This window comes from Puma concolor, chromosome D2 (assembly GCF_028749965.1).
Source record: "Puma concolor isolate L17-30 chromosome D2, mPumCon1.1.hap2, whole genome shotgun sequence".
Taxonomy (NCBI): Eukaryota; Metazoa; Chordata; class Mammalia; order Carnivora; family Felidae; genus Puma; species Puma concolor.
Window position 1 is genome coordinate 19620578 of NC_141677.1, and position 27390 is coordinate 19647967.

Sequence of the window (27390 nt, forward strand, 5' to 3'; positions counted from 1 at the left end):
GATGGAAGAGGAGTGGAGACTGGGTGGAAAGCACGCGCCTGTACACACATGCGCACACGCACACACTCCAGTCTCCTGGGGTCCTGGAGGAAGAGCAGCCTCAGCTGGCCCTGACCGTGGAAGAGTCGCCCTGCCCCATTGGCCTATTGCCTGGGCCCCCGGCTGCACTGATTCCGGGGCCGCTACCCTAGGGTCTGGGCACTTGGCCCTCCTGTGGAGGACACCCCTGTCCTGAACTTCCACTCCCAGCTGTGGTATTCTATCAGCTGGTTTCCACACTACTACTTCCACGTGGCAGAAGTGCCTTCATGGCCCCGAGCACCAGAGAAAACCACGGCAGCCACTTCTCAAGTCAATGGCAGCTTGTTCTCACTAGTCTTTATTGGCAGTGGGAAACGCTCCACTACTGCCTTGAAAGCCAGCAATAAATAATACCGTGAGAAAAATAGTTCAAAGTAGACGGTACCTACTCTGGCATACAATCAGGAAGTTCACAAAAGATTAATAGAAAAACACAGGGAAACTGTCAAACGTCCAATGAAAAGCAGAAACGACATGTAAAGAGACATGTCGTTTCTATCTCTGTACCAGCTGCATAAGAAATAAGGCACCATGATCTGAGCACATTCCTGGGTGGCTTTTTTATATGCCACCTCAAAATTATAAGTTACGTTGGCTACTCGTATAACCTGAAATGGCTGTCTCCTCAAAATCTACACATGGAGATGGGGCGCCTGGGTGGCTCAGTCACTTAAGCGTTCGACTTCAGCTCAGCTCACGATCTCACAGTTTGTGAGTTCGAGCCCCACGTCGGGCCCCGTGCTGACAGACAGCTCGGAGCCTGGAGCCTGCTTCGGATTCTGTGTCTTCTCCTGTCTCTGCAGCATCCATGCTCATGCTCTGTCTCTCTCTCTGTCTTTCAATAATAAAGAAACATAAAAAAATTAAATAAAATCTACAAATGGAGAATGAGGTCCACTCCGTAAACTTGTTTACAAACAAATCTAAACAGCTGATTTCCGTAAGAACAATAAGGCCTTTATTAGAGTTGCACTACATTGTTTCCAGGATCTTGCATCTTGCTCTGTGCTGAGCACCCAGCGCCCTGGCCCGAGGTGGGAGACCAGTGCACCCTGATTGGTCCTCTGAGAGTTCTGCTGCCAGGGGTCTAAGGTTCGGGTTGGGGGGGGGGGGAGAAGGGGGTGGGCAGGGTTTCGGGGAAGAGGTGGCCAGGTTGCCCCACCCAGGCTTTCTGGGGCCTCAGCTCCCAGGTTGTGCGGGTCACTGCAGGCAAACTGCCCAGGCCCCCGGGGACCAGGCTCAGAAACAGCATACCGGCCCTGGGAGATTGTCACAGTGTTTCAATCAGCTTTCCACTCCAAGTTTCTTTAGCTGATAGTTAACACCAGATATTTTTAATCTGTTCACACTGCAGAAGAAAGCATTGCTTGCTAGAAAAAGTGTAGTTAAGGTGAGTCATTAAAATACAATGACAATTGCTGCAAATTAAGTCTGATTATATCAAAACCATGGTTGTAGAGCTAAGGGACATTCGTAAAGGATAATGCAGGCTGTGTCACGGTGATTTGACAAACGTGGTAAAATCCTTTTCTCTGTCAGGGCTTCTTAACAAACAATTAAACAATGATAATTACAATACATGCACAGGTTATAAAAGCCCTGTATTTGTCGTAGGATTTATACATACAACCATGATAGTACATACACTTGAAAGACTAAACTGCGATATAAGAACATCAATTGATTCCAAAGGATATTTATAGCCCGGATATACATGAAAGTAAGGAACTATCTATAGGGAGTGACAAATTTACAGAAATGTACGAAACATTACATGCTAAATGAGTTTCTCGATCCTATTCACGAATTTTTCAGTAATTAAATACTGTAAGAAAATATCTCAGGGTCCATATAACAAGGATTAACAGATGAAAGATCTGGTTGAAGTTTCAAATGTAGTCACTGCTGGGCTCTGCGTGCTGCAAGACCATCGGTAGAAGCAGTGTGGGTAAACTGCAAGATAAAGGAAAGAATCAGTCTTAAGACATCAGCCCGAAAAGCACCTTCCAGGGCCCCAGGTGGGGCCTAGCGCGTGCCCCCCGTCCCCAAAGACCTTCCTGGCTGAAGAGATTTGAGAATCTAGAGAAAATATGAAGCATTTTGCATGACCAATGAGAATCATTCGATTGAGTTCATACTGGCTTAAGACTGAAAGTTACCAAATTAAAAAAAAAACAAGATGAAGGAATCAATCAACTATTCTTTTTTTTTTTTTCAGGATTTTAAGTAATCTCCATTCTAAAATGGGGCTCAAACTCACTACCCTAAGTTCAAGTGTCATAGGCTCCACCTGGCCTCCAGCCAGGAGCTCCCAACAATCAAACACTGTGGCTGAGACAGGAAAACAGAATGAGAGCAGCACAAAGCCCACCCCCCGAGGCCCTCAGAGCAGGGAGAAGAGGGCTGGGCTCTGGGGCCCACACCCGAAATCTCCAAGTTCAAACTCAGCCCCTCAGAGGGCAATGTGCTTCCGCTTTTAAAAGCTAATCTCTCAACTGAGAGGCCACCAGCGTCACTCACGTGAGGACTAGAATCCTCTTGGGCCTGGTTCATTCAAGAAGGTGTGCGTAAAACAAGCCAGCCAGGGCCTGCTGACCTAGGAGCTCCAGCAGACCAGGCAAAGGCCAGTGCCACTTGCTCCCGAACGACCAGGAAGGTCAGCTCAGACCTGGAAAATCTCCTACTGCTCCGACAGCAAGCCTGCCTCCCTACCACAAAAGACATTAGCAGACACTGAAGCCAAACTTCTTTTTTTACAAAAAGAGTGGAAATACAGTTTTCTCCGGAAAAACTGAGAACACACCAACCTCTTTAAGTGTAAGCACACAAACACCAGAATCCTCTTAGCAGGTGTAGAGAAGCTCGTGTGTGTGTGTGTGTGTGTGTGTGTGTGCGCGCGCGCGCGCGCGTATGTGTATGTGTGTGTGAGTCTGTCTATGTGTGTCTGCGTGTCTGTGTGTTTCTGAAAGTCCCTAAGTGAGCCTGCTGCGGCTGTCCTGGCTCACACGGACATTGCGCAGACAGGACACAGGGTGTCCGACTGTGGCCTGCATGGACGGTGCCCTCTACTCACCAACAGGAGGCGTCGGCAGGATTAAGACATGACTGGCTGAATCCAGCCTCTGTGGTGCAGATACTATGCCTGCTCCAAGCAACACAAGGGGCAGCGTGCAAATGCAGCATGCGGTTAGTCTTAAAATAGCACATGAGGGCACAAATACAGCCACACACATTCTAAACCACAGCAGCAACCACTGAGGGCTCCCGGGGCACTTCTGAGTGGGGTTCTCTCCACCCGCAAGCAGCCGGGGGAGTCCCCGGGAGTTCACTCTCAAATAGCAATGGGGCAGTAGAGGCCATGAAAACACTTTCGCCGTGTCCATCTGCCATCTTGGGAAAGAGGGGCCAGGGCTGCCCATCACATACGTAGCTCTGCGAGTGTCGCTCTGAGGCTGGTCCAACGCTCTGAGGACACCCACGATGCCTAGTTGTAGTAGTTGAGAGAATACGCTAATATTCCATCAGATAGAAAAGTTAAAAAAATCTCTTTCACTGTGAAACTTTGATAAGCAGAAGTGAGGAGTAACCTTAGATCATTTGAGCCTGAGCATGCCACAGCATCTGAACGCCTTGTTACATATGAAGTCGGCCATTCTCCATCAGTGTTCACATTCCAACCCAAGAGCCTCCCATACCTCCGCCAAGAGGCTGGGGCAGAGCAGCACGTCACATACAGACCAGCAGCGTCTTCTCTGGCTGCATAGAGGACAGAGAGGAAGTGACCCAGAAGCCTGCAGGGAGAGTCTCTGCTGACCCAGCAGGTAAGTCAAGAGTGTCTTGATCCACATTGCTATCTCTAAGAAGGTGCCCTCCTGAAGCTTCTATCATCATCCTGGGAAATTACAGGACCCATTGTGAAATAAAAACCAAAAATATATAGTAAGGTCACCAGCCCTTTAAAATGACCTCACTCTGCAAGTTTGTTTACAGCTGTTTACCCCCATTCCTGACAGCCATTGGGGGCCCCCTGCCCAGACGGCTGCCCCAGGCGGTAAAGGGAGGCAGGGCCATATTTGTGCCAGGACCCTGACCGGGCACAAGTCAGGACAGTCCTGGGCTGACTGGACCTGCCGCACTGTCTTTGTGAAATCACCTTCTTGCTATAGAAGATACTACCTTTTTGTTTTCAAAACAGTCTTTAAGCTGCGGACAGTGCCACACGCTAGGACAGTCCCACCGCACCCTTTCACGTGTCCTATTCTCGTCACACTCGAGTGTTCTTATGGCAATGAAGACAGTCTTAAGTAGTGGTGTGGGAGTAAATCAGTCCTGGTGTTGTATAAGGAGAAATCAACACTTCGTGTCTTGTTCAATAAACGACTGTAACCTTCCCCCAGAGCACAGGGCCCTGGACTGCAGAGAGACCTCCAGGCGCCCCCAAACGCAACTTACAGGCTCTACTGCCAGGCTGCCGTCAACGTGTTATGATGTGAAAAATATTTCTCAAGACTATCAAAAGTCAAATACCAAAAGGAAAGAAACCAAACTCCTCACCTCTGTTAAAATATTGGTTTCTCAATAGCCCATTGGTTTGGGTGTTTTCTACGTTTTTGCAGGTACATTTATTTATTTTTGAAAGAGACACAAACAGTATGAGTTGTGGAAGGGCAGAGAGCTAGGGAGAGAGAGAATCCCAAGCAGAATCCCCATTGTCACCGCTGAGCCCAATGGGAGGCCCAAACTCACGAAGTGTGAGATCATGACCTGAGCCGAAAGCAAGACTCAGATGCTTAAATGATTGAGCTACCAGGCACCCCTGTTTGTTAGATTTTCAGAGAGAGAGGGAGAGAGAGAGAGAGAGAGAGAGAGAGAGAGAGAGAGAGAGAGAGAACGATTGTGTGTGAGTGAGATAGGGGCAGATAGAAAGGGTGACAGGGGACCCAAAGCAGGCTCCACGCAGACAGCAGCCAGCCCCATGCTGGCCTCAGACTCACAAGCAGTGTGATCATGACCTGAGCCAAAGTCAGACACTTAACCAACTGAGCCACACAGGCGCCCCAAAGCTCATTTGTTAATAAATTAAGAGCTAAGCTTAACTTGTAAGGTAAAATTATCTCCGCATTTGGAAGAGTAGTCTGGTACGTGATCCCTACAAACATAATAATCTACGTTCCTTTTGTTTTTTTTGTTTTTTTTTTTTTTTTTTGATTTTACTTTTAGGAAATCTCTACCCCCAGCACAGGGCTCAAAGTCACAACCCAGAGATTATGAGTCACGCTGTCCTCTGACTCAGCCAGCCAGGCATCCCCAAATATAATACTTAACAGTTAACGCAAATTTAGATATCATTAGGCTGAAAACTTATTTCACCAACCCTTTGGTCAGTCGCCATGACCAAAAGGTGGTTCGACTCCCATTCCAAGATAGCACGAGCCTGAAATCACGAGCCGACACCCCAAAAGTTAATGTCAATCTAAAGGATGACAACATATTGCAATTGCGTCGAAACCAAGACTTCAAACTCAAAACAATACCCATTGAATCCTAATAGTGTATTTTCAATCAGAGATGTTAATGTGGAGTCCATTAATGGGCTTGATTTACTTATCTTTGAGAGGCAGAGAGACAGCATGAGCAGGGGAGGGGCAGAGAGAGATGGAGAGAGAGAATCCCAAGCCGACTCCAAGTTGTCGGCACGGAGCCCGACTTGGGGCTCGACGCCACCAACTATGAGATCATGACCTGAGCCCAAAGCAAGGGTCGAGCGCCGAATCATCTGAGCCCCCCAGGAAGCCCACAGGAATGGGCCTTTGGGGAGAGGGGTCCATGCTCTCCGGGAAATTAGACAAGGGTGCCGTGGAGGGGGGTTTGCAGAGGGGACACTGAGGGCATTCCCAAAGGTGTACAGTGTTCTGTAGAAGGATCGAAAGAGTCCTGATTCTCCACTGAGCCCATGAGTCGAACAGAATTCCACAGGGAAATCAGAAACAGAAGCCATGAAACTTCCACGTGGCACACGAAGTAAGAGTGTTTCTCTCTCCACATAAGAGCTAAATGCACGCCAGTCTCACGAGCCTGTGAGGGGAAGGGACAGGCAGAGCTCAGGCAGGAGGAGGCAGCACCGAGGACTCCGTGCCGCGCAAAACAGACCGGGTTTGGCGAGAGAGGACTAGCTGTGCGGTGAAGCTACGCGCTGCCTTGCTCTAATACAGGCTGCGGGGTCTCCAGCAGGAGAGCAGTGGGCGGGTGCAGACGGCCCGGTGTCACCTGTGTGTGCTGGGTCGGGATCTGCACCAGAAGCGCCAGGGCGGTGACATCGAAGGTCCCATCTAAGGCCATCAACGTGCCGTGAACTCCACCGTCTACGCGATTGTTGGCATCCTCCTTAAGGCCGATCGATAGGACCCAGCGAATCCCCGGGTCCTTCCTCCAAACCAGCACCTCTGCCGACAGTAAACACCCATGGCCACGGTGGCTGCCGAAAGCTCTCTCCATCACATCCACACCCTGTAATGCAGGACAAGGATCTCCGCTGTGTGCCCCAAGCCTATGCTTCAGCTGCACACTCCGGGTGTTCTGGAAAACCTTCCTCCCGTCAGACAACACTGTTGGCCCCGAGCCTGGGCACCTTGTCACTTCAACACAAACGTCTCAGTTCTAATCGCAGAGCCCGCTTTGTGGACTCGGTTGAAAATCAGAGAAACCTGAAAAGACTCCCCAGCATATTAAGAGACTGTGACGGGACACCTCACTTTCATGCAAAGTAATAACTATTGCATTTGCTTTAGGACACATCGAAAAATCACCAGATGATTCACTAGTTACTTCTGGTGAAAGACGGCTTCTGTCAACTGTGAAGAGATTTAAAATGAAGTACACAGTACAGGAAACACATATACCCAGTTCATTTCCAAGGTCTTTCACTAGGTAAAATAACAGTTGTTCAAACACATGGACACGCTTAAAACACTTACAGATCGTTATCACATTTCTCTGTAATAACTCTGTAATAACTCTGAGACTCATTCTCCTGAGGCGGACATTGTCACCACTAGGCACCTTTCGTGGAGCCTTATGGGGCTCTACCTCACCGCCACCTCCCTGAGAACTTCACTCCTCATAGCCCACTGTACCCAGAAGCCTTACCAGAAACAGTCGGTTAACACATATTTTATAAGTGACGTGTATATGCTGTATTCCTTCATAAAACAAGGTAAATGTGATTAAGAAAACCATAAAGAGGAGAAAATACATTTACAATACTCTACTGGATGGAAACACATAACTTGCATACGAGTGGACCTGATCTTCAAACCCTGGCTGTTCAAGGGTCAACCGTATGTTTCTGGGACTGGCCGTGCATGTCCACAGAGACCACAGTATGATCCACTCTCAGACACTGCGTGATACCTATGGTAACACAGAACCCAAGTCAGCGATTTGAACATCTCAGCCCCGGAGAAAGTCACCTACACACACTCTGTGAAACTGAATCAAATGCTGGGGCAAACAACTCAATAAACGCTGTCCTCATACGACCAAGTACTTAAACCATACCTCCCGAAGATGACAAAATAAACGTAGGAAACACAGGGGAATGTTTTGGCCAATTTTGTGACCTCTGGACTTACAAGACATACACATTTCTGGGAGCAGTGGGTGTGACAGCCAGAGGGCACTACCACGAATCTTAACGTTTTCATTACAGAAAGTATAAGGATGTGGAAGAAAACACACTGGCAACATCTAAGGGACCGAATTTTCCCAGCATGGTTCCAGGAGCAAAAGGCCCTGGAGGCCTTTTTATGTCCGTGGAGGACATAATACTGCTTTGCAGCTATAGAGTCTATTGACCAAACGAACAGCTACTGCTTGAAAAACAGGTACAGCTGAAAAGTGCTCAGCAAGGTGACAAGAAACACAATGCTTATTTTTTAAAGTTTTTGGTGTTTTTCAGCTTGTGCGCCCAATTTGCGGAGTCCCAGGGCACCTTGGGAAGGGTTTTCAATTCCGTGGCTCCAATTCAGCGGCTGTGGGGAAGCAGAGTGATGAAATGGGAGGTGGGGGGTGTCCACAGCCACGTGAGGTCTCCCGACACGGGGAGGGGTCCGCAGGCAGAGAGACCACGGATCTAGAGGAATGAGGCCAGTAAGACCACCCACACGCTGGAAACACGCAGGGGACACCAACCTGGTCATGCAGGCTCGTCGCTAGCGTGGCTGGGGTGGACCTTTTGTCTTCTGGTGAGCAACCAGCGGATGGATTTTGTGATGCCCTTCTTCTTGGGGGCGTGGTTCAGTGAGTCCCGGCTATTGCTAGTTTTGCTGAGGCTGCTCAAGGGGCCATCCCGAGAGCCCGGGGATCTGGGGGACGCACAGGAGAGCATCTTCCACGCGTGCTCGTCACACGACACACCGCCCCACGTGATTAGAAGCACAATCCCCCAGCTTCTAGGGAGGGCTGCGCCCTGGGAGCTGACACTCTCTCCCTCCCAAGTATTATCTGGAGTCCAAGCCCCTTGGGTTGAGAACGCTCGGCACCCCTCCCTGGCTGTGACCCGGGAGCACGGAGGACATGCACACCTGAGCCACCCCAGGGCGTGGTGCGAGTAACAGAGGGGCTGCTGGAGCTGCGTGGTGGGGGTGGGGGGAAGAGAGCATGGCTCCTGACAGCCCCACAGGGCACAGTGCGGCCCAGGGGAGGAGCCCTAGGGAGCATGTCACCCAGGATCCACCGGGAGGAAAAGGGAGGTCTCAGGACGGCTGGTGCGTAGGATCTGAGCAAACGAGGCTGCCCTACAGCCACCAGCATCACAAGACTCCGGTCTTTCCCACCTGCCTTTTGCTCTGCTGGCCACACCCAGGGCACCCAGGCAGGTATCCCAAGAACGCCGTGCACGTAAGCTCGGTTCATTGGCCTCTCTTTGGAATCGCTGTTCCGACCCTTTCTCCCCCATGTAGAGATCAAAGGTTTCTCAGAGCTGAAAACCAGCGCACAGGCATGTCTCCTACGATGCCTGTGCCCCTTACTTTGTGGCGTCCCTGATGTCCTCGTGGCTGGCCTTGTGCGGTGCCCCTTGCTGCAGCCTGTCCAAGCTCAGGGACCTCTGGGAAGAAGGAGCTGACGGTCCACATCGTGTCCTTGCCACACGATCTTGTGACTCTCCCTCCAAAGGCAGCAACTGTGGGGTGGAGAGGAGAGTGACATGAGTTCACCGTGCGCCCAGACAGAGGAGCACACGGCCCTGAAATCACAGCCAGCAACTCATTTGAAAAGCTATGAGCTGTGCTTTGTGCAGGGTCCAAAACGACTTCCTAGGATCGGCCTAACGCCAGGCGAAAGGGTGGATTCGCGTCCGGGCAGTGGGCCCACTGAGACCCCCAGCCCATCGGCACCGAGGGGTGTACCCTCCCCAGGACCTCGCACCACCAGGAGCCCGGCCACAGAAGGTAGAGGCGGAGACCCAAACCATGTCACCATACACCACGGCCAGCTGAGAAGGAAGGTGTTTGTTTCCTGACGCCGTTCAGGGCAAACCCTGGTGAGCACGGAGCCCTCCCGTGCACGATTGTCCAAAGCTCTTTGTTTGGGGGAAGTGGAGCGAGCTTGTGGCCTAACCCACTGTCACTTCTGGTAGCGATGCAAGGCTGGAACCTACGGGGACGTGTGTAAAGTGACAAGGCACCCAACCCCCTGACCCCACACTCGGGTCTGACTTCTGCTTCTCGGGGCCGTTTCGGGTGATGTTACAAACTGACGGACTCATCTGCAGCTTACAGACAGTCTGCTCGACACGGTGGAGACACAGTGTCCCGTGGCTGCCGTCACGACAAATGAACCCCTTCAGACTCCATTTTTCCTTCTGTGACAGGCGGTGGGTCTGCGGCTATGTGGCTGTGGGCCCTGGAAAGGACCGTGGGGCCACGGACCCGCCAGCGTTATGACCCTTGACAGGTCCTGGGGGTGAGGCAGGGCCGGATCTCACGAGACACACGTGTAGGACTGGCGAGACAGGCACAGCCAACTGGGTTTGTACCAGGACCTCCGAAGCTGCACGGGGCTCGGGACACCCATGGCGGTCAGCACCAAGCGGAGCTGAGCTCAGGGAAGACACAAGCTTCACCAACAGCTCCAAAACACCTGCCTCCTCTCCTGATTTCCTGACAATCGGCAGACAACAAAAGGCTACCTTAACAGGCTACAAATTATCCACATAAAAGCAAACAGGGTCAGACTCCCTCAACACAAGTAGATTTCATACCCAGGTGGAAGCAAGGATATGGAGAAAACAAACCCAAAGGGGAACAGGACGGGGAGCCACGCTAGCGACCAGGCTATGAGGTGAGCAGAGACGGAGGGCTCCGGGAGCACACCCTCCCCTGGGTCACAGCGCAGTCCACACACAGGCCCCCGCCCAGCACTGGGTCCTGCCAGACTTGTGCCTATGGGCCATTTCAGTCTCAACCAAAACGGGAGGCTCCCGCCAGGCTGGGAAGTGCAACGCCCGTGCTGGCCCTGTCTGCACGGACCTGACACCCACTGCCCGTACGCCTAGACTTCATCCCCCAAAACCTCCAAAGAGCCCTCCAAGTAGCCATCAGTGAGCTGCGGGAGCAGGCCGTCCTGCCTGGGTGTTCATCACGCGACCCTCTGTTCCTTGAGAAAGTCTTGCTACAGAGGAAAAGGCAGCACGAGCCAGCAGAATGCAGGGCGTGCTCTGTGCCCCGGCGCCGATGTGAGCTCCTGATCTCTGAGGACCGTGCACCGATGGGCAGTGTGTGGACACCCCAAGGGCCGTGAACCTTGCGCTGTCCTCACTTACCAGGAGAGCAAAGCAGGAAAAAAAAGACGGTGATGAATACACCCCGGTCACAAAACAACCAGTGACCGAACTGGCACTTGAACGCAAGAATTCAACTGAACGGACACACCGTCTGTGCAGTGGAGGGGCTCCCCCAGCTGCCGCCCAGCTCTGTATCAGAGGCACGGCCCTGTCAGCGCATGGCTGGGAAGGTCTGGGATGGGGGTCCGGTCCAGGGAGCAAGGCATCCCAGTTATGAGGCGGACTGTCTGGTCGAGGGTTCCGTCCCGAGGCACGGCGCTTCCCCTGAGGATGGGCACACCCACGTCATTGTCCTCTGGACACAGGAGGTGTCCTGTCCCGGCGAGGGGCACTGTAAATGGGAGGAGGGCGCCCGAGCAAAGGTGGGGTATGTGGCAGAGTGGTGTCGTGGCCAGTGTTTGCCCTGCAAAGTGTCCTCATGCACAGGACCCGGGCTCTCAGGCTCTGGTTGCACATCTGGAAATGGGCTAACCACACAAGCTGTGGCTCGCGGGGATGTCTGTGAGGGCCAGGTCACAGGATCCTAAACCACTGCACACACCAGGTGGCGAACGAACCCTAAGAGCTCTCTGAATGCTGCTGGCTACGGCTGTCAAAAGTGGTTATATCCCGAAATCGAAACTCTACGGCTCTGCTTCAGTAATTTCTCTTCCTAGAAACTTCTGTGTCTCATGGAACAAAGTTCGCAGCGCAGCGAGCAAGACACAAACGAGAGACAACGGCGAGCTCCGGTGGCCGTCGCAGGTACCGTGGAAACCGCACGCCGCGCTCGAGCTCCCAGTGGCTCCTGTACTTCCCCGCACACGCCAGCCGCTCGTCCTTACCCAGCTGTGGTGCTCACCGTGAAGAGACGGGCACTCTCCCCCACACCACAGACAAACACAGCTAGGTTGCACTACGAAACACTTTCGCTTTCTCCGATGCTTCCTTACATCGCTAGGCTGACAGAGGCATGCAAAGAAAGGAAGAGGAATCAGATTTACTGCACACTTGGAAGCTACAATTTCCAAGACGAAACGAGCAAACATATTTTAAAGAGAACAACGAGATGGATATAATGGAGAGAAGATTTAGAAACAACCACGACTGGACGCAGAACTTTGTTCCACCGCACATCTGAATGTAATAGGCTATTCGACATTTACCAGAGACACTCCCAATTATCACTCAGGGACGTAAAACTCCATGACAACATACACAACTTACTGAAACATGGCATCTTGTAGAACAAAGACGTCTAACAGGTGCCTATTCTAAACTTTCCTGTAACTGTTCTCCTTGTTGGAAACCAAGTTACACTTTTACAGTATCACCCGAGGGGATGCCGAAGTTCCCGCAACACCTTGTATAACACCAAACAAACCCACTCTGTTAACGCCCTGCTGGACGTGAATGTGAAATCCTGACCTCGAATTGGATTGACAACCTCTCACGAATCACTGTGCTGGTTACAGGAGGGTGCCCTGGGCAGGTACGTGATAAAAACGGGCTTAGGGGCAGGTGACAGCTTCACGTTGTAGGAGTCCCGAGTTTCAGTGTAGAAGGCAGTACTTGTGCTCAGTAAGCCCGTGAGATTTGGAGTCCTGAACGCGAGTGTCGGCACCGCAAAGCGTGCTGTCTGCATCGAGCTTCCGTTCATCTATGCTCAGTGCCTTATCTCTTTGGAAGAAACACTTCGTTTACAAATTATGATCTAGATCGTACCCGTATCCACCTGTACTATACAGCGATACGCTAACGACAATTTATGACTATTGGGGCAAAACCCCACTCTCTAATGACAAATGAAGATACAGGAGAAACAACACGAGCCAGCCACGAGTGACCACAGACGCGCCAGGGCAAAACAGCAAAATGACAAAACACAAACCACAGAACTTTTGCCCTGTGTCTCCTTCCAGCTAGCACTGCGTCTCTGCTCCCAACCAGAGTTCAAGTCCTCCAGAAATCTGCCCCTACTGTGTCTACACAGACTCTGGAACTCGGGCGAGCGGGCTTTAGCGCAAGGGCTCCTGGACCAGACCACCGTGGTCCTCGGCCTCCACCTTGCCTGGCCCCACCCAGCACGACCAGGCCACCGGTCTCCCTTTCCCTGAGCACCTGGCTCACTGAGCTCCTTCCACCTTGTGACCGCTTGCTCTCTGCCAGATCTGTCTCTCTCTCTCCACTGCCACACTTGGAATTGCCCAGAGAGCCACCCTTGGACTCTGGGGCTATCCACAGGTGCCCATCTAGGGACTTTTGTCAATCATCTGTCAAACAGAAATAGATAACTAACACACATCTCACCTTTTACTTCCCATTCGCTGCTGGTCTCCCCTCACTACACTGTGCACACATAGGGGTGCAGGCCTCTCCTCTGACTTTTTATCTATTTATTGTCTTCTTTGTTTTATTTCAAGTGGGGGAGGAGCAGAGAGAGGGAGAGAGAGAGAATCCCAAGCAGGCTCCAGGCGCGGTCAGCGCAGAGCCCCGTGCGGGGCTGCGGGGCTGCGGGGCTGCGGGTCTCGATCTCACCAAACCATAGATCGTGACATGCGCAGAAATCAGCAGTCAGACCCTTGACCGACTGAGCCACCCGGCGCCCCTCATCTGGGTTTTTCAGTCATGCTGCACCCTAGCTCTGGGACGATATCTGCACCAAACTTGTTCCATGACTACAGGTGCTCAAAACTTACACAAATATCTAAAAATATAGGCGGCTGAAGAGACAAAGGACAAAAGTACTTAAACTCCAAAGGTGAATTCTCTGTTGTTTAAGTTCGATGAAGACACGTGTTCATTTAACCTTCATTAGCATTTCAAACCCTTACTCATTTGCATTGTGCTGTGCTTAACACTAGGTCCTATCTTCATCCACATTGCTACTTTATACAAAGAAAGAACAAAAGCTCTCAAAAGTAAATTCTAAGGCAGCAAAAGAAGAATGGGGGAAGGGGAAAAGAGAAAGCAGCCTATCAGTCCCTTAGTTCCAGAAGAGCCTCACAGACAGAGGAAAAGGCAGGTGACATTGGAGCAGGCAGGTGGGTCCCACGAGAGCCCCCAGAGGATGGAGGTCCTTGCCTTGGAAGGCTCATGTCGCAGACGGGCCACACGGCCTTTCCGGTGGCGCCGCAACACCGCGCTGCTGCTGGTGCTGCTGGCATCCGTGGGGCTGTCCGCCAGACGGAACCTGGAAGCTGGGATGCTGCTGACGTGCGTCCGCCTGAAATATGGAGGAGAACAATCAAACAAACACGCGCACACACACACCAAGGTTGTTATCTAGAGAAAAGTGGGCTTTGTCAGCCAGGCCAGAACCCATCAATTGGGAACATGAGGTCACAGGAAAAGGTCTCCAAGGAAGGCATCCTTGCCCCTGGCTCCAGTGCAAGCCCGCTAGCCGGGCCCTGTGGAGACAGGGTCTCCCGGGCCCAGCAGGTGCAACGCATCCCCGCGGCCCAGACGTCCCCGAGGTGGAGCAGCGCCTGCCCCCGGTCAAGCTGTCATCCTGCGTGTCTGCACCACCTCCTGCCCAACTGACCGGAAAGCACTCCTGTACGTCCCTCTGGCCTTCACCTGCCACCGGCCCACATGTGCCAAGGCCCTTGCTGTGATGCCAGGTGACCCCAGGTTTTCCTCCACCAGCCACTATCGGGCGCCCCAGGGGCATCCGCGGCAGGATCCTCGGGAACCACACCTCGCAGCTCCCGTACACAGGAGGTGGCAATGCGCCCGGTGTTTCCAAGGCAAAAGCGTCTCTGGCCTCTGTGCAGTTAGACTAACAGACAAATGTCCCCCTTGGCCACAGAAGTCTCCAGAAAAGTTCCATGGAGCCCCGAGACCCTAGGGTGGAGTCACTTAATTGGGCTGTCAGCTGCTCCCCTCAGCAAAGGATCTGGGCACGAAGCGGTCAGCAGCTGCGAAGGAGCACCCGCCAGCCCACGTGCCCGGCCTCAGCAAAGGGCTCACCCTCCACACTTGAACCCTGCATGGGAGTCCAGGGGCTCCTCGCTCTCTGGAAAAGAAGAGAGGCTGCCTTCCATTTCACAAATCCTTATGGTCTCGGGAGACAGAACACGCCCATCTGATTCACATCAGCTAAAGAGGGGGCCCCTGGAGTCACCCCTTGTGGCCTGGAGACAGAGCCACCACGACAGGGCGTCTCCTCTGTGGTGCTTCAAGCTCTTCTCTGAGGCCTTTCAAGAAACGTCATTGGCACGTGCTGCCTCAGGGTACTGCTTGTTTCTAAGACAGCCAAGTCGGAACTGGCCGCTGGCCACAACCATCTTCCCCTCCTCTGGTCCCCCCATTCCCAGAACAACTGCTCACCTGAGCTCAGGTGGTCTAGCTTCACCGCTGTGGGGCCACGACACATCGCCAATCGGGGAGAGCCACACACGCCGCCCCGCATGGGACCTGGCATGGTTCGTGGCTCCACCGAGGTTCGCGTGTGTCCCCTGACTCTGACACCCTATCTCAGGCTCCCTGGCTCCCGACCCCACCACCCTGCATCCAGTCCTATCCCAGAGCTCTCTCCCATCTGCCCCGCCTGCGTGTGGAAGTTGGTCCGTCACCTTTCTTTTCCTCTGTAACCCAGACCATGTCATCTTGCTAGAGGAGGACACAAACGGAAGACGTGGCTGTGAGGTCGTGCCAGGAGGGCTCAGCTGTCCAGCCTGCCTGCCGCCTTCTCAGTCTCGTCCCCCCGGCCCCCGGCCGCTCACGGCGACACAGCTCCCACCAGCCTCGCTTCTGCCACCACACGAGAGATCACTTTGTGAGACGGCTTCAAACAGACCCTGTTCCTCAGCCGGTCTCCTGCCCGGTGTCTTCTGACCACAAGGCCACCTGTGACCACGGACAATGCCTCTGCAACCACGGGAGCACTGGGATCCTCTCTATCCTTCTCCTTGGCCAGCTCACCTCAGGCGGGTGACGGGCGTGGATGTCCCTCTTATGGCAACTGCCCCAGGGTGACACCCTCCAGGGGCCTGCACAGCCCCTTCCCTTGAGAACTCCAACATGCACTCGAGTGGCCTGCACCGCATCCACTGTTTGCTCCCTTGGCCTCCTCACACATACCCGTCATCAAGCCCTGGAATGGTGACACTCAGCACACTGGTGTCTTGCTGGCGAGGATCTCCGTCAGCCAACCAAGAGGCTGCTCTGTGCCCGGATCTTCCTGTGTGCTTCTCTCTCCGGACACACATTCGCTGTGCCACCAGTAGTTCCGTGGACAGGGAGGGCCGCTTGGGACTCTACCTGCCCTGACTTCTCTCTCCTACAAGCAGGCTCAACACGGACAGCCACAGCACACCCTCGACTCTCCCGAGAGCCCACGTCGGCAGCCGCACAGACCCCAGTGAGGCCTGAGTGGGCCTGCCTTTGGAGCAGGAGCCTGCTTCCTGCACCTAAGGGGGCCCAGTCAGCTACTCGAGGCACTGTCACACCAGAATGACTCTCACATGGTACATATTTCCTATGTACCATGGAGGTACATGAAGCAAGCAAACCTTTGAATACCTTGCTGACAGTTACTGTCTGCAGGACGCAGCTCACAAGCCGGCTGACCCACTCCCTCACAGGCGACTCACCAACGTCCCAACAGAGTTGCGGCGATTACCTGTCATTCTCCAGTCTTTTCAAAAATATAAGAAACTGCGAGCACTGCGCTAACCCCACCGATGTCAAGGTGACCTTCACAACCATGGCCACGTGTGCACTCCCATGGTGACCTCACTGGCATTGCGGAAGGGACCATAGCTTCCAGGGATGCTGGGCCGAACCTGGCAGGCTGGACCCCTCCTAGCCCCACACCATCACTGCCACACTCGGGGGAGGGAGGCCGCAAATAAACCCACCCAAACACGAACAGAACTTTTCCTAACTTCTACTCCTCCTCCCATGGCTGTGAGCTCTGTCAGGCCTCCCGGTCTCCTGAGATTCCAAACCTAACCTCTGGAATGAGGTTTTACTTCTCCCTCTTGCCACCTACTAAGCTACCGGCTCCCTGAGCTACATCCAGTCCCTCTGCCCATTCGGCCAAAGGATTCCTCTGGAAGATACACAGCAGGTGCTAACGTATGTGTTTGTGAGGTGGTTCATGTTAGGCACGGTGAAGGGCAGTGTCCCCCCCAGCCCCGCCCCATCATCAGTTAGCTGGTACCTGGAAAATGGATCGCGTCAGACTACAACACACTCAGGGTTATTGTGTGTAACTCTGATCCGGTGCGGGTCATACCATAGCACACCCACGGTTCTACTTGGGAACCATGAGCTGGTTCAGGTCATACTGGTGACAGAGGGAAGCCGCCCCCAGCCGCGTCTCAAACAGATCTGTGAAGCGGGAAATGTCATACCTGTGGTGAAGCGAAGAGCCTCTCGATCTTGCCCGCTTTAATATGGCCCTCAGTGCTTCCATTTTCCGTAGAAGGTGATCCTGCAAAGCAGCAAATGACAACGACACTCACTGCAAGCAAGGTTAACTAGTCTTTGCATCAAGAGTCCGTTCAACTCAGAGCACAAACTGGTAGTGGCCAGAGGAGAGGAGAGTAGGGGCGGTTGGCAAAAGAGATGATGGTGAGTAGGAGGCATCAGCATCCAGGTATCAAATAAGGCCGTCTCGGGGATGAAAAGCACAGTACAGGGAATACGGTCCGTGATACCCTAAGGACTCTGTATGGTGACACACGGTGACCACAGTGATGGTGACGAGCACAGAGTCACGTGTGCAATTGTTGAAACGGTATGCTGTCTACTTGAAACTGATACCACACTGTAGGTTCATTAGAATTCAAGAAAAAATGGAAAACACTACTTGCATCAAGTGTGCTGAAATGCTGACCATCATAACCACGCTGGGTAAATTCAGCAGTTACAAACCCCAAGACCATTCTCTCCAAGAGTCCTCCAGTAAACACCCGGATCACCAAGTGAACGTCCTAAACCCTACTGAACAGTTAGGTCTCAGGCATAGCAAGGTTACAGAGGAGAAACACCGAGCCACTAGGACTTCTTCCTAATTATGTAGAGAGGAGCAGGACTTTCTGGGCGGTGGGGGAATAGCCCTTCTGTGTAATAGGCACGTGCTCCGTCGTGGACCCTCTGCAGCCCAGCCTCACGTCTGCACACGCAGCACCAGGGAGTAAAACCGACGAGGAGCTTTGGTCACACAACTACCCCCTAGGCAGTGCCGTCCCAGGCTGCAGACACCACCGCACGTGGCTAACTGAGCGCCCAAAATGGGGCTGGTCCCGACCACAGGGGATGGAACTGTGAGACGCCCCGTGGGTTGCAAGGACTGAATGTGGAAAAACATTGTAGAGTAGCTCCTTCATGTCTACACTATTTACATGATACAATAACATGTTGCCTGCATCGGGCTGCGTGAAAACTAACATCACCCGTCTGTTTGACCATTTCAAATGCAGCCTCGAGAACCCTTGGGATGACACCCATGTCACCTGTTACCTTCCTGCTGGGCAACGCTGCACTCCACGAAAGGTTTACGCGAACATTTTAGCTTTCGAGCGAACCCCCGAAGGGACTCAGAAATCTGAACCCCGTAGGCTGCTCGGCTCCAACTCCGCCACATGCGTGCCATTCAGACTTGCGAGCGTGGGGCCGCTCGAAAGCACAGTGGTGGCTCGCCTTGGAGGAAGTGTGAGCCCCAGAGGTCACCTGCTCCTTTCCAGTCTCAACCGATCACTGAATGAGTGAGAGACGGAAATACCTTCTCACGTTGCATTTCTTGTAACTGTTTTTTCAGATTGCCAACTTCTAACAGAGACTTCTGAGAAAGATACCGACAGTCCTTTAGTGTTGATTCTTTCAAACGTTCCACATGCTAGACCATGCCTACGTTTCTCTTTACAATAACGCAGCACCACAGACAAGGCATGGAGCCGATGGCCATACCAACGAACCGCGTCACATGACCACAGAGTGAAATGCTGTCTGTGAAACTGCAGTAACAGCCTTTACTCATCCTTTGTCCATGTACAATTTCTTCACGGATCACTGTCTGACTGTAAGTATGACAAGTTCCTACGTTTACTTGCAGCAGGTACACTGGTTTGTACTAGCTTTTAGGGTCTGTGATGCCTCAGTCACTTGGGAAACCTGACCTAAGTTTCGTACATATACTTCCAATCTCACATACAACCTTCTACCGAAAGGCTGGCCCCAGTGATCAAGGTAGAACCTCACGTGGGGTATAATAACGCACCTCATAATGGGTTTTACCCAAAACAAGTGTGTCGTGAAATTAGCATTGCTCACTGGTGTCTCCAAGTGACAATCTTAGGGAAGATTCTGGGCTCATCTACAGGGACACAGGTGTAATCAGAACCGGTAGTATCAGGTCCGCATCCAACTGTCCCCACCAGAGCTTCTCTCACAGAGATCCTATGATACTGCTTCCCTCCCGTTACACCTCAAGTGTGTCCGTTATGATGGTGTAAGAGTCCAGGCTTAGACTCTTTCCAACCCAGATGAAAAGAGGGAAGGCAGGAGATGGAACAGGAGATACTCTGTTTTCAGCTGGTTAAATGCTTGACAGAACTGCGCACTCCTACCGGTCCGTCTGGACAAAAGAGGTAGAAATTAGCTCCCCAGACAAGAACCAGGCTGAAGGTTCCAGCACAGGGGTGGCAAACGAGGGCCTGCCGACCACATCCAGCCACCGCCGGGTCCTATCAACAAAGGGGTATCGGCACACGGCCCCTCCCCTTAGTTATATACTGCCTATGGCTGTTTCTGTGCCCATCTTTGATTAGCATGAAGCTAGCTTACTCCTTACGTCTCAGTTAGTCTCAGTTACGTCTCAGTTAGTAAAGGCCCAGACCATACTCCTCTTCTAGACAGTGAGACGCACCTTCCCGCACGCATACGTCGGGCGGGGACACGACACTGGGAACTTAACGTAGGCCTGCAGTTTTTCCGCGTGAAAGAATCATTTCTACTTTCTACAGTGGCTGTTAGCCTCTGCTCCACGCTGCTCCTCAGGATCACAACGTGAGCGTCTCCTCTGTGAGGACCGGGGCACTCAGCCGCTGTCTCTCATATCCTACCTTATCTTCTGCAGCAGCCATTCTTTCCTTTAGATGACGCTGAAGACGCTCGTCAGATTCGGAAAGGAGCTTGTCAATAGTGCTGGACAGATGTTGATTAGTCTCTTCCTTCAGTTTTTCTCTCTGCCTTACCTGAAAGAGAAGACGCAGGCTTCAAGCCAAAGTGCGAACACCGGCTCAGGCGTGCGAATGACCAGCGGTGTGACCCACACGCACGCCATCCTCGGCTGCCCCTTCCCACGGCACTCTTTGGCGTGCTTGTGCGTCACTGCCAGCACCGACTTAGCGGGGCACACAAACGCAGGAACCTGCTTCCCAGGGGTCATCACTTAGCAGGTCCCTTTGTTTCTGGGAAACAAAACACGCATGGGCCCTCACGAATGTCCTCATTGTTAGCTCTCAGATGGGCTCAGGAGGCAGATGTACATGCAGGAAAGAGCATATTCTCAAGGGGATCAGCTGATCTACACACGGGAGGAGGCATATTCCGGGGCGGAAACCCAAGCTCAGATCTGGCCTCAGGGGGAAAGAAATGAATCCATTGACAAAACCCAAAGATAAAAAAAAAATCCCCTTTGGGAAAGATTCAGTGGTGAGAAAGACTTTGACCTGTTTTTCGTGAAATTCACACATCTCCTGAACGTTTTGTAATGGAAACTTGTATTTACCTCAAGTAATTTCCGAACGGAACCGCCAAGTTCACGGGTCTGTGTTTTATAGAACTCTCATCAATCGTATGGTTTAAAAACTTGTTCCTACCGCATATCCTGAATTAACCCAAAACAGAAGCGGCGAGGACAGGCCGGCAGGATTCAGGGGCTCCTGCCGGGCGGAGGGCCGTGGGGTACGGAGTACACATGTGCCCTGCAGTCGGGGGGCCCAGGGAGGAGGAAGAGCCCACAGGACACACCCGCAGGCTAGGCAATGGACAGTCCCTCCAGGCTCGGGCTTCCTCACCTCCAAGCCACACCTGCTGGCACCTCTTTCCTTGGGAGCAGGCAACAGAAAGCACGACCACCACACCTCACACGCAGCAACGGCCGTCACTCGGAAAAGACCCTGGCCACCCCACAAGAAGGGATCAGCACCCAAGTATTTTTCAAGCAAAGCAGCTTAAAAGTGTCCTTGGAATTGTCTCAGTTATAATAGAATCCTTATCTCAACACCTGTCCCTCCAAACTACCATACAGTCCTAAAGGCAATGAAGTGCTTCTCTAAGTAGGTGAGGTGGAATTCTCGGCCCAAGAGGCTAGCGTCTGGTTGTGCTCGCTTGTGTGCATGTGTCATGGCGGGCTGGGGTCGGCCAACGCGAGCCGTCACGCTGGCATCAGAAGCTTCACTCTGCGGAAACTCATGTTTTATTCTCTGACCCTGAGGGCCAAGCACACGAGTGTCTGGTGTAAGTTAAGGGTGAGTGTTTTGAGTTTTCTGGTGAAAACAAAACCCGATGGCCTTGGATGGACGTCCCAAGTTGGGGAGGCGGCTGCCTGCTCTGTCTCCTGGGTGTTTCATGTTGACGTCCGACCAGCTCCCACAGGGAAAAATCTCAGGGGATTCAAGGGACACGGGCCTCCCTTTCGTCAAGGCTCGATGACGCTATTCCTCTTCTTAGGAACATCTACCCCGACCTGTGCCTTTACATCTCAAGTAGAAATTCAGGATGTGGGGACCAAGGTCAGGCCCGTGACCTGATTTCAGGACCTCGGTGTCATGTCCTAAGGAAGGAGACCCCTCCTCTAGGCTGCCCTACCCCAGGCCAGTATCTCCGCTTTGGCCAAGGGACACCCACGAGGTCCCGCGTCAACCGTGAGTAGCTGCTAACGAGCTGGTGGGCACAGTGGGCTGTGCGGGTGCCTCCACCCCTAGGCGGCACTGCCTACGGGGCCCCAGCGTCCAGAGAACATTGTCCACAGGCTAGCAGTGTTCACTAGCATCCAACTCGCACAAGAGTGCACTGTACCCCTGATGGGATCGAGAAGGGGCCTGGCGTCCACGTGGGGAGAAGTGGGAAACAAGGGACCACTCCCTACCCCCACACCCCCAGCCTGCGCCTCATCCTCAACCACCGCCAGGTGCGCGGCTGCTCCGCCCGGACACGTACCCGCTGCAGTTCTTGGTTCTTTTCCTCCAGCTGGGCCTCCATCTGGCGCAGCCTTTCCTCGATGTTGCCACCCCTCTGCTCGGCCTGCGGGCGACAGCAGGGTCAGAAGAGCTGGCTGCCCCACCACACACGCTGTGCCTACGCACGACATGCTGTGAGCGGCCTTCTGCCTGCTCACAGTCCCTACAGGCCTCATGCGTGCCAGTGGGAAGCAGTGGGCTTCCATGCTGGTGACCGGGGGTAGGCAATGGTCTCGTCCCCACCCCGGGTCCCGGATCCTTGGACGGTGCCTCGTCCCCCGGGAGACACCCCTGGCCACTCAGCACGGACAGGAGGAAGCAGCAAGCGGAAAGAGCAAACAGGCGTGCTGCCTTCCTAAGCTGGGAAGTTACTTCCAACAATTTAGCTTCCTCAGCAGCACACTGTCCAAAGACAAAGGGTCGGGCTACACGGCTGACCAGGGACAGGAGAGAGGACAGGTGAGAAAAGAAATGGAGACTTGACATGCAGATCACAAAGGAGGAGAGGCTCTGTTGGAGCCTGGGCCTGTGGGCGCCCAATGCCGCCTGCCCGACTTGATGGCAGCCTTGAGGGTCATTATCCCGTGACGAAACCACCCCCCTTCCCACTGGGACCCTCACTGCACTGGAACCGCTGACACAGAAGCACCAACAGGCTCCCTGCTACAGGTTCCCTCAGCCCAGGTTCCGGAAGGATGGACTGGCTGCCCAGTCATGGGCTCCCTCATCCTGTGTGCATCACTCGATCCCAGCACCGCCCACATCATGTCTGGAAACTACCTCTTCAACTGCTGCCTTCCTCTGTGGGTGGTGAGGGCTGTGAGAACTGGGAGGGCAGGGACTGTGTCTGGCACGTTCCTCGACTCTATTTGTGGAACCTCCGAGTGAATTCCTTAAAGATTTATTTCTTACAGGGGTGGCTGGGTGGCTCAGTCAGTCGGGTTCTGACTCTTGGCTTCAGCTCAGGTCATGAACTCAAGGTTTGGGGCTTCGAGCCTTGTGTCAGGCTCTGTGCTGATAGCATGGAGCCTACTTGGCATTCTATCTCCTTCTTTCTGCCCCTCTCCTGCTCATGTATGTGCCCAGGCTCGCTCTCTCTCTCTCTCTCTCTCTGTCTCAAAATAAATGAACATTTAAGAATTTTTTAAATAAAAAAACGATTGTGTTTGAAAGAGGATAGGATTTTCTCATTTCTCGGAAAAATTCTATGCTTTTTTTGTTTTTGTTTTTTTTTTTTCCTTCGGTAAGCTCTACACCCAATGGGGAGCTCAGACTCATGACCCTGAGATCAAGAGTCCCAAGCTCCACTGACTGAGCCGGCCAGGCACCCCTGTCCTTCTCTTGCCCAAGGCTACTATCTTGAGCTTTGAGTCGCTGACTTAACTCTGAAAAGCAGTGAGTCTTAGATGCAGCCAACGGCAAACTGCACACGTCGGACAAAACCGGAGGGAACAAAACTGGGGATGATGCCTGCCGTTTGAAAAGCATTCCAATGTCAGACAAAGAAGCACCGAAAACAGATCTCAGCTGGTTCGCGGACTTTGGCACGCCGACGTTACCGGTGAGAAATGAGATACAAGAACGGACCGCCATGAAGTTGACATTCCCACCATGGGACCCAGAAGGAAACGGGGGCCCCACCTTGCAGAGGGTGGCCACCCTCTGGGCCGGCTCGGCTTCCACCTCGGGCAGCGACTTGGCCTTCCTCGGGGTCTGCTGCAGCTTCCGCTCCGCCACCTCCAGGCACTCTTGCAACTGGCGGTTTTGATCCGCAGTCTAGGAAATGAAGGCAAAGCATCAAAGTGTAGCAAGTCTTCTCTCCGTTTCCATTTTTAATAAAGTGAAACAAAATCTAAATGCAGAGATCTACTGTTAGTTCTGACTGAAGCCAACAGTTTGGTAGGTGCTTCAGAGTAAACCTTTCCTTTCTGCGAGGAGTCACCCACTTGGTCCTCCGTTCGCTACGCAAAACATGTCTTGCCAAACTCTTTGCTCTTCTTCACTATCTTCAAAGAAGTCTTTCCAAAGACAAAGTTCCCACACATTAAAGAAAACCCATCTTCTGGAGGAGCTTGCTCGCTCTTCCTGACCAGTTAAGGAGAGAAGGGTTCGGTCCTAACCCTTCGTAAACATATTTATACTGGGGTCCGAGGGCTCGCTACATAGGACATTCTGAGGTGGGCACATCAGCCAGCACAGAGCTTCTGAGAGCATGCCTGATGCCAGTTGAGTTCTTTTTGGAAGTGTACCATTATTCAACAAAAACACTCTCCCTCTTGACCAAAAACGTGGAAAACTTCAACGTGGAAAACTTAGACACGAGATTTTTTGTTAAAGGACTTTTAGGGAAGCCGAGGTGGCTCAGTCAGTTAAGCGTCCACCTTCGGCTCAGGTCATGATCTCATAGCTCATGGGGTCAACCCTGCCTCGTGCTCTCTGCTGACAGCTCAGAGCCTGGAGCCTGCTTTGGATTCTGTGTCTCCCTCTCTCCCTCTCTTGCCCTCCACTGCTCATGCTCGCTCTCTCTCTCTCTCTCTCTCTCTCTCTCACTCTGGCTCCCTTTCTCAAAAATAAATAAGCATTAAAAATATATAAAGTCATTTTAAAAATCATGTATAAGGTGAGGTTTTTGCAAGGTTAACGTGTGTTCCCACAGACTCCTTCCATCTTCTGTGTGCATATAGCTCTGTGTGTATATACAGACCACGTATCATGCTTGAAAACCCTCCAAACAGCATTCCTCCATGTCATTTTAATGGCTTCCTAGTATTTCACTTTGATTATCATTTTGGGTCGACTGACGCATTTGACAAACACACCAGACAAAGCTCACTCTGTTTCCAAGAAGCTGGATGTGGTTTTCCTGTTCAATGCCGGATGACCTGAGACAACCAAGGAAGAGACGTGCTGCTTCCCAAAACACAGGGTCTCACATCCTCACGCCAGACTGTGCTTCTGCACCTGCCATTCCCCCCGATCTCAGGTACTACCCAAAATGGCCAGCTGCCTACACATTCCCGGCCACTCCCTGCTCCTTTGGAAACAGTGCTGACAGGCAACAGAGTAACGTGCATGTAAGACAAGACAAAGAAGGAATCAAGGAGGGGAGCCCCATAACATGCTTCCATAAAATTCGAAAGAATTAAACCCTGGACGTTGAAGTAACCCCGCTGGTCAACACAAGTTTCTAAGATCCTAAAACCTTGACATTGACACTTGGTCCTTAACTTGACTTGTAATTAATAAAAGTGGAATGAAGTCCAACGAAACCAATGACCTGTCGATGCAGAGAGTCCTTCTTTGCCATCTCGTTTTCAAGTTTCTCCTTGAGGTCGTGCAGAGAGGTGGCTTTGTGCTGTGCCCTGAGGCAGCGCTTCTCAAGGGTAGTGATCCTGTCTTGCATGTCTTCCTTCTGGGCCATGGCCTACAGCAGGTATTTCAGAGGGAAAACAGGGAACGAATTAGCGTACGACACATTAACACACTCCAGACACAAAACCCGGGCGAAATCCTCATTTTCCAAACAAACAGAAAAGTAGCATCCTCGGGGCACCTGGGTGGCTCAGCCGGTGTCGCTCTGTGAGTTGGCGCCCCGCGTCAGGCTCTGTGCCGACAGTGCGGAGGCTGCTCGGGATTCTGACCAGTTACCCAGGCTTATTCTTTCCCATGTGTTCAAAGACAAACGGATAAGAAAGTCTCCCGGAAGTCACAACCTCGGTTGCCTCCGGACACCGTTGAGCTTTCCACAGAACAGCGACTTGCCTCTGGAGGCACACACCATGAGACAACCATCCTTTTTCCCGGGGAAAAGGCGGATGAAATCTCATCCAATTACCACAAAGTTGAAGCAGCAGTGGTAACAAATGGAAGCCAAACTCCACCTTTCATATAACTGGAAGTCATCTTCTATAGCCTAACCCTGTAACAACATTGTATCCCATGGTATCTGACACTGCAAATGGAACCAGAACGTCCTGCCCTGCGTTTCTTGTCCAACACCCGAAAGATTCCTCTTCCAGCCCTCCGTGTTTCCTAAGCAATTTATGTCAGCAGTCTCAAGAGTGAAAGTGATGAGTCCTAAGAAAGGATTTTCTAAATTCTCTGCACATTGAACTCTGCTGAGGGGTCTCTCCCCACCTCTGCCAAACAACAACTTCACTGAACAGGTTCTATAATTTCTGCAAATACTTTTGTTTTAAATTCCGACCCGATCTCACCCACACTAAGGTACTAAACAGACTGCTCGTGCACTTACACCCTCGAGGGTCTGACAGGGTCTTCCCGAGGTGGCACTGCTGGGCTGGGGGTGGGGTGTGCGGGGACTGTCCGCAAAGGGCAGCTCACAGTGACAGGAGGAGGCACAGAGAAACCATCCTACCCTTACTAGTCCTCTGTGACAATGATCAGATTCCCATCGACGACCACACGTGCAGAAGCGGCCGCACTCCTCCATGACCTTACACCAGGACCAGCGGGCTACCCCTCGCTCACTCTGACCGTCACGACCAGGAGCACGGAACCCCTGGGAGGAGGGCAGGGCGGCAGAGGCGGCCGTGACGGCCCCTGGCAGAGCCGCCCCCGCAAGGTCGTGCCCCCGGAAACGCCCTGGCAGCACCACGCTGGTTCCTACGTGCCGAGTGTGTTCCCAAAATGGACCGAGAGCACGGCATGGGCCAAGCTCAGGTGGCCCACACGCCACACCCGAGGCCACTCCGCCGCCTGCCCGCCAGGCCTCGGCAGGGGAGAGCCCAGGGAGGACAGATTCCACCACGCAGATGGGGAGGCAGCCCGCCCAGGCCCCGGAGTCACGTCCCGTTCTGCTGCTACTTCTACCAAACTCCAAACGTTCAAAACCCGTGGGAGACGAAGGACACACTGGGCAAGGCCGAACCAAACACCCCACGTTTGGCTCGACGACGGCGTGGCCATTTCAACTGACACTCACTTCACGGACATCTCTTTGTAATATGGTGTTCATTGCTTCAGAAAGGATGAGGTCTTTCCTGGAGATGTCTAGGTCCTCTTCCAGCTTGGCCACGAGAGTGCACAGGGTAGCCAGGAGCTCTTTCATCTGGCTCTGCACCTTTGAAACTCAGAAAGGGAAGCAACATGTGAGGGCCCCCACTGCTAGTCTTCATACGTTGTTTTAAAAACAATGGATAAAAAGGAAACCCCCTCCAATCAAATCCTGGCGTGATGTCTGGAGCTGAACTCTGCGAGTGGCCCCTAATTCTTCTTCTACGAAACTACACCCCTCCAGTGCCACACGTAACTGCTCTCTCACCTGGAAAC

The 27390-nt window shown here is 52.7% G+C and overlaps 1 protein-coding gene across 2 annotated transcripts; it reads right to left on the reverse strand.

Annotated features, from left to right (window-relative positions):
- Positions 1–1016: 1016 nt before the first annotated feature.
- LOC147575920 (liprin-alpha-4-like) lies at positions 1017–27344 on the reverse strand. Of its 2 annotated transcripts, XM_086679737.1 has the most exons (9): positions 27044–27344; positions 25376–25522; positions 24932–24980; positions 23740–23874; positions 22079–22162; positions 19978–20109; positions 17266–17345; positions 13988–14129; positions 1017–2034 (listed from the first exon to the last, which is right to left on the reverse strand). In XM_086679737.1, the coding sequence occupies exons 1-9, from the start codon at positions 27052–27054 to the stop codon at positions 1981–1983; spliced, it is 834 nt and encodes a 277-aa protein (XP_086535863.1). In that variant the 5' UTR covers positions 27055–27344; the 3' UTR covers positions 1017–1980. The 2 variants fall into 2 exon arrangements, with proteins under 2 accessions (XP_086535863.1, XP_086535862.1); XM_086679736.1 differs by lacking the exon at positions 24932–24980.
- Positions 27345–27390: the final 46 nt, after the last annotated feature.

Excerpts from the sequence above, each read along its gene's own strand:
- LOC147575920 (XM_086679736.1), bottom strand. The coding sequence starts at position 27,169 with ATGAAAGAGCTCCTGGCTACCCTGTGCACTCTCGTGGCCAAGCTGGAA. Across the intron at positions 25,523-27,043 it reads TACAAAGAGATGTCCGTGAA|GCCATGGCCCAGAAGGAAGA; the intron begins GTGAGTGTCAGT and ends TACCTGCTGTAG. Across the intron at positions 2,035-13,987 it reads TGCGACATGAGCCTTCCAAG|TTTACCCACACTGCTTCTAC; the intron begins GCAAGGACCTCC and ends TTTATCTTGCAG.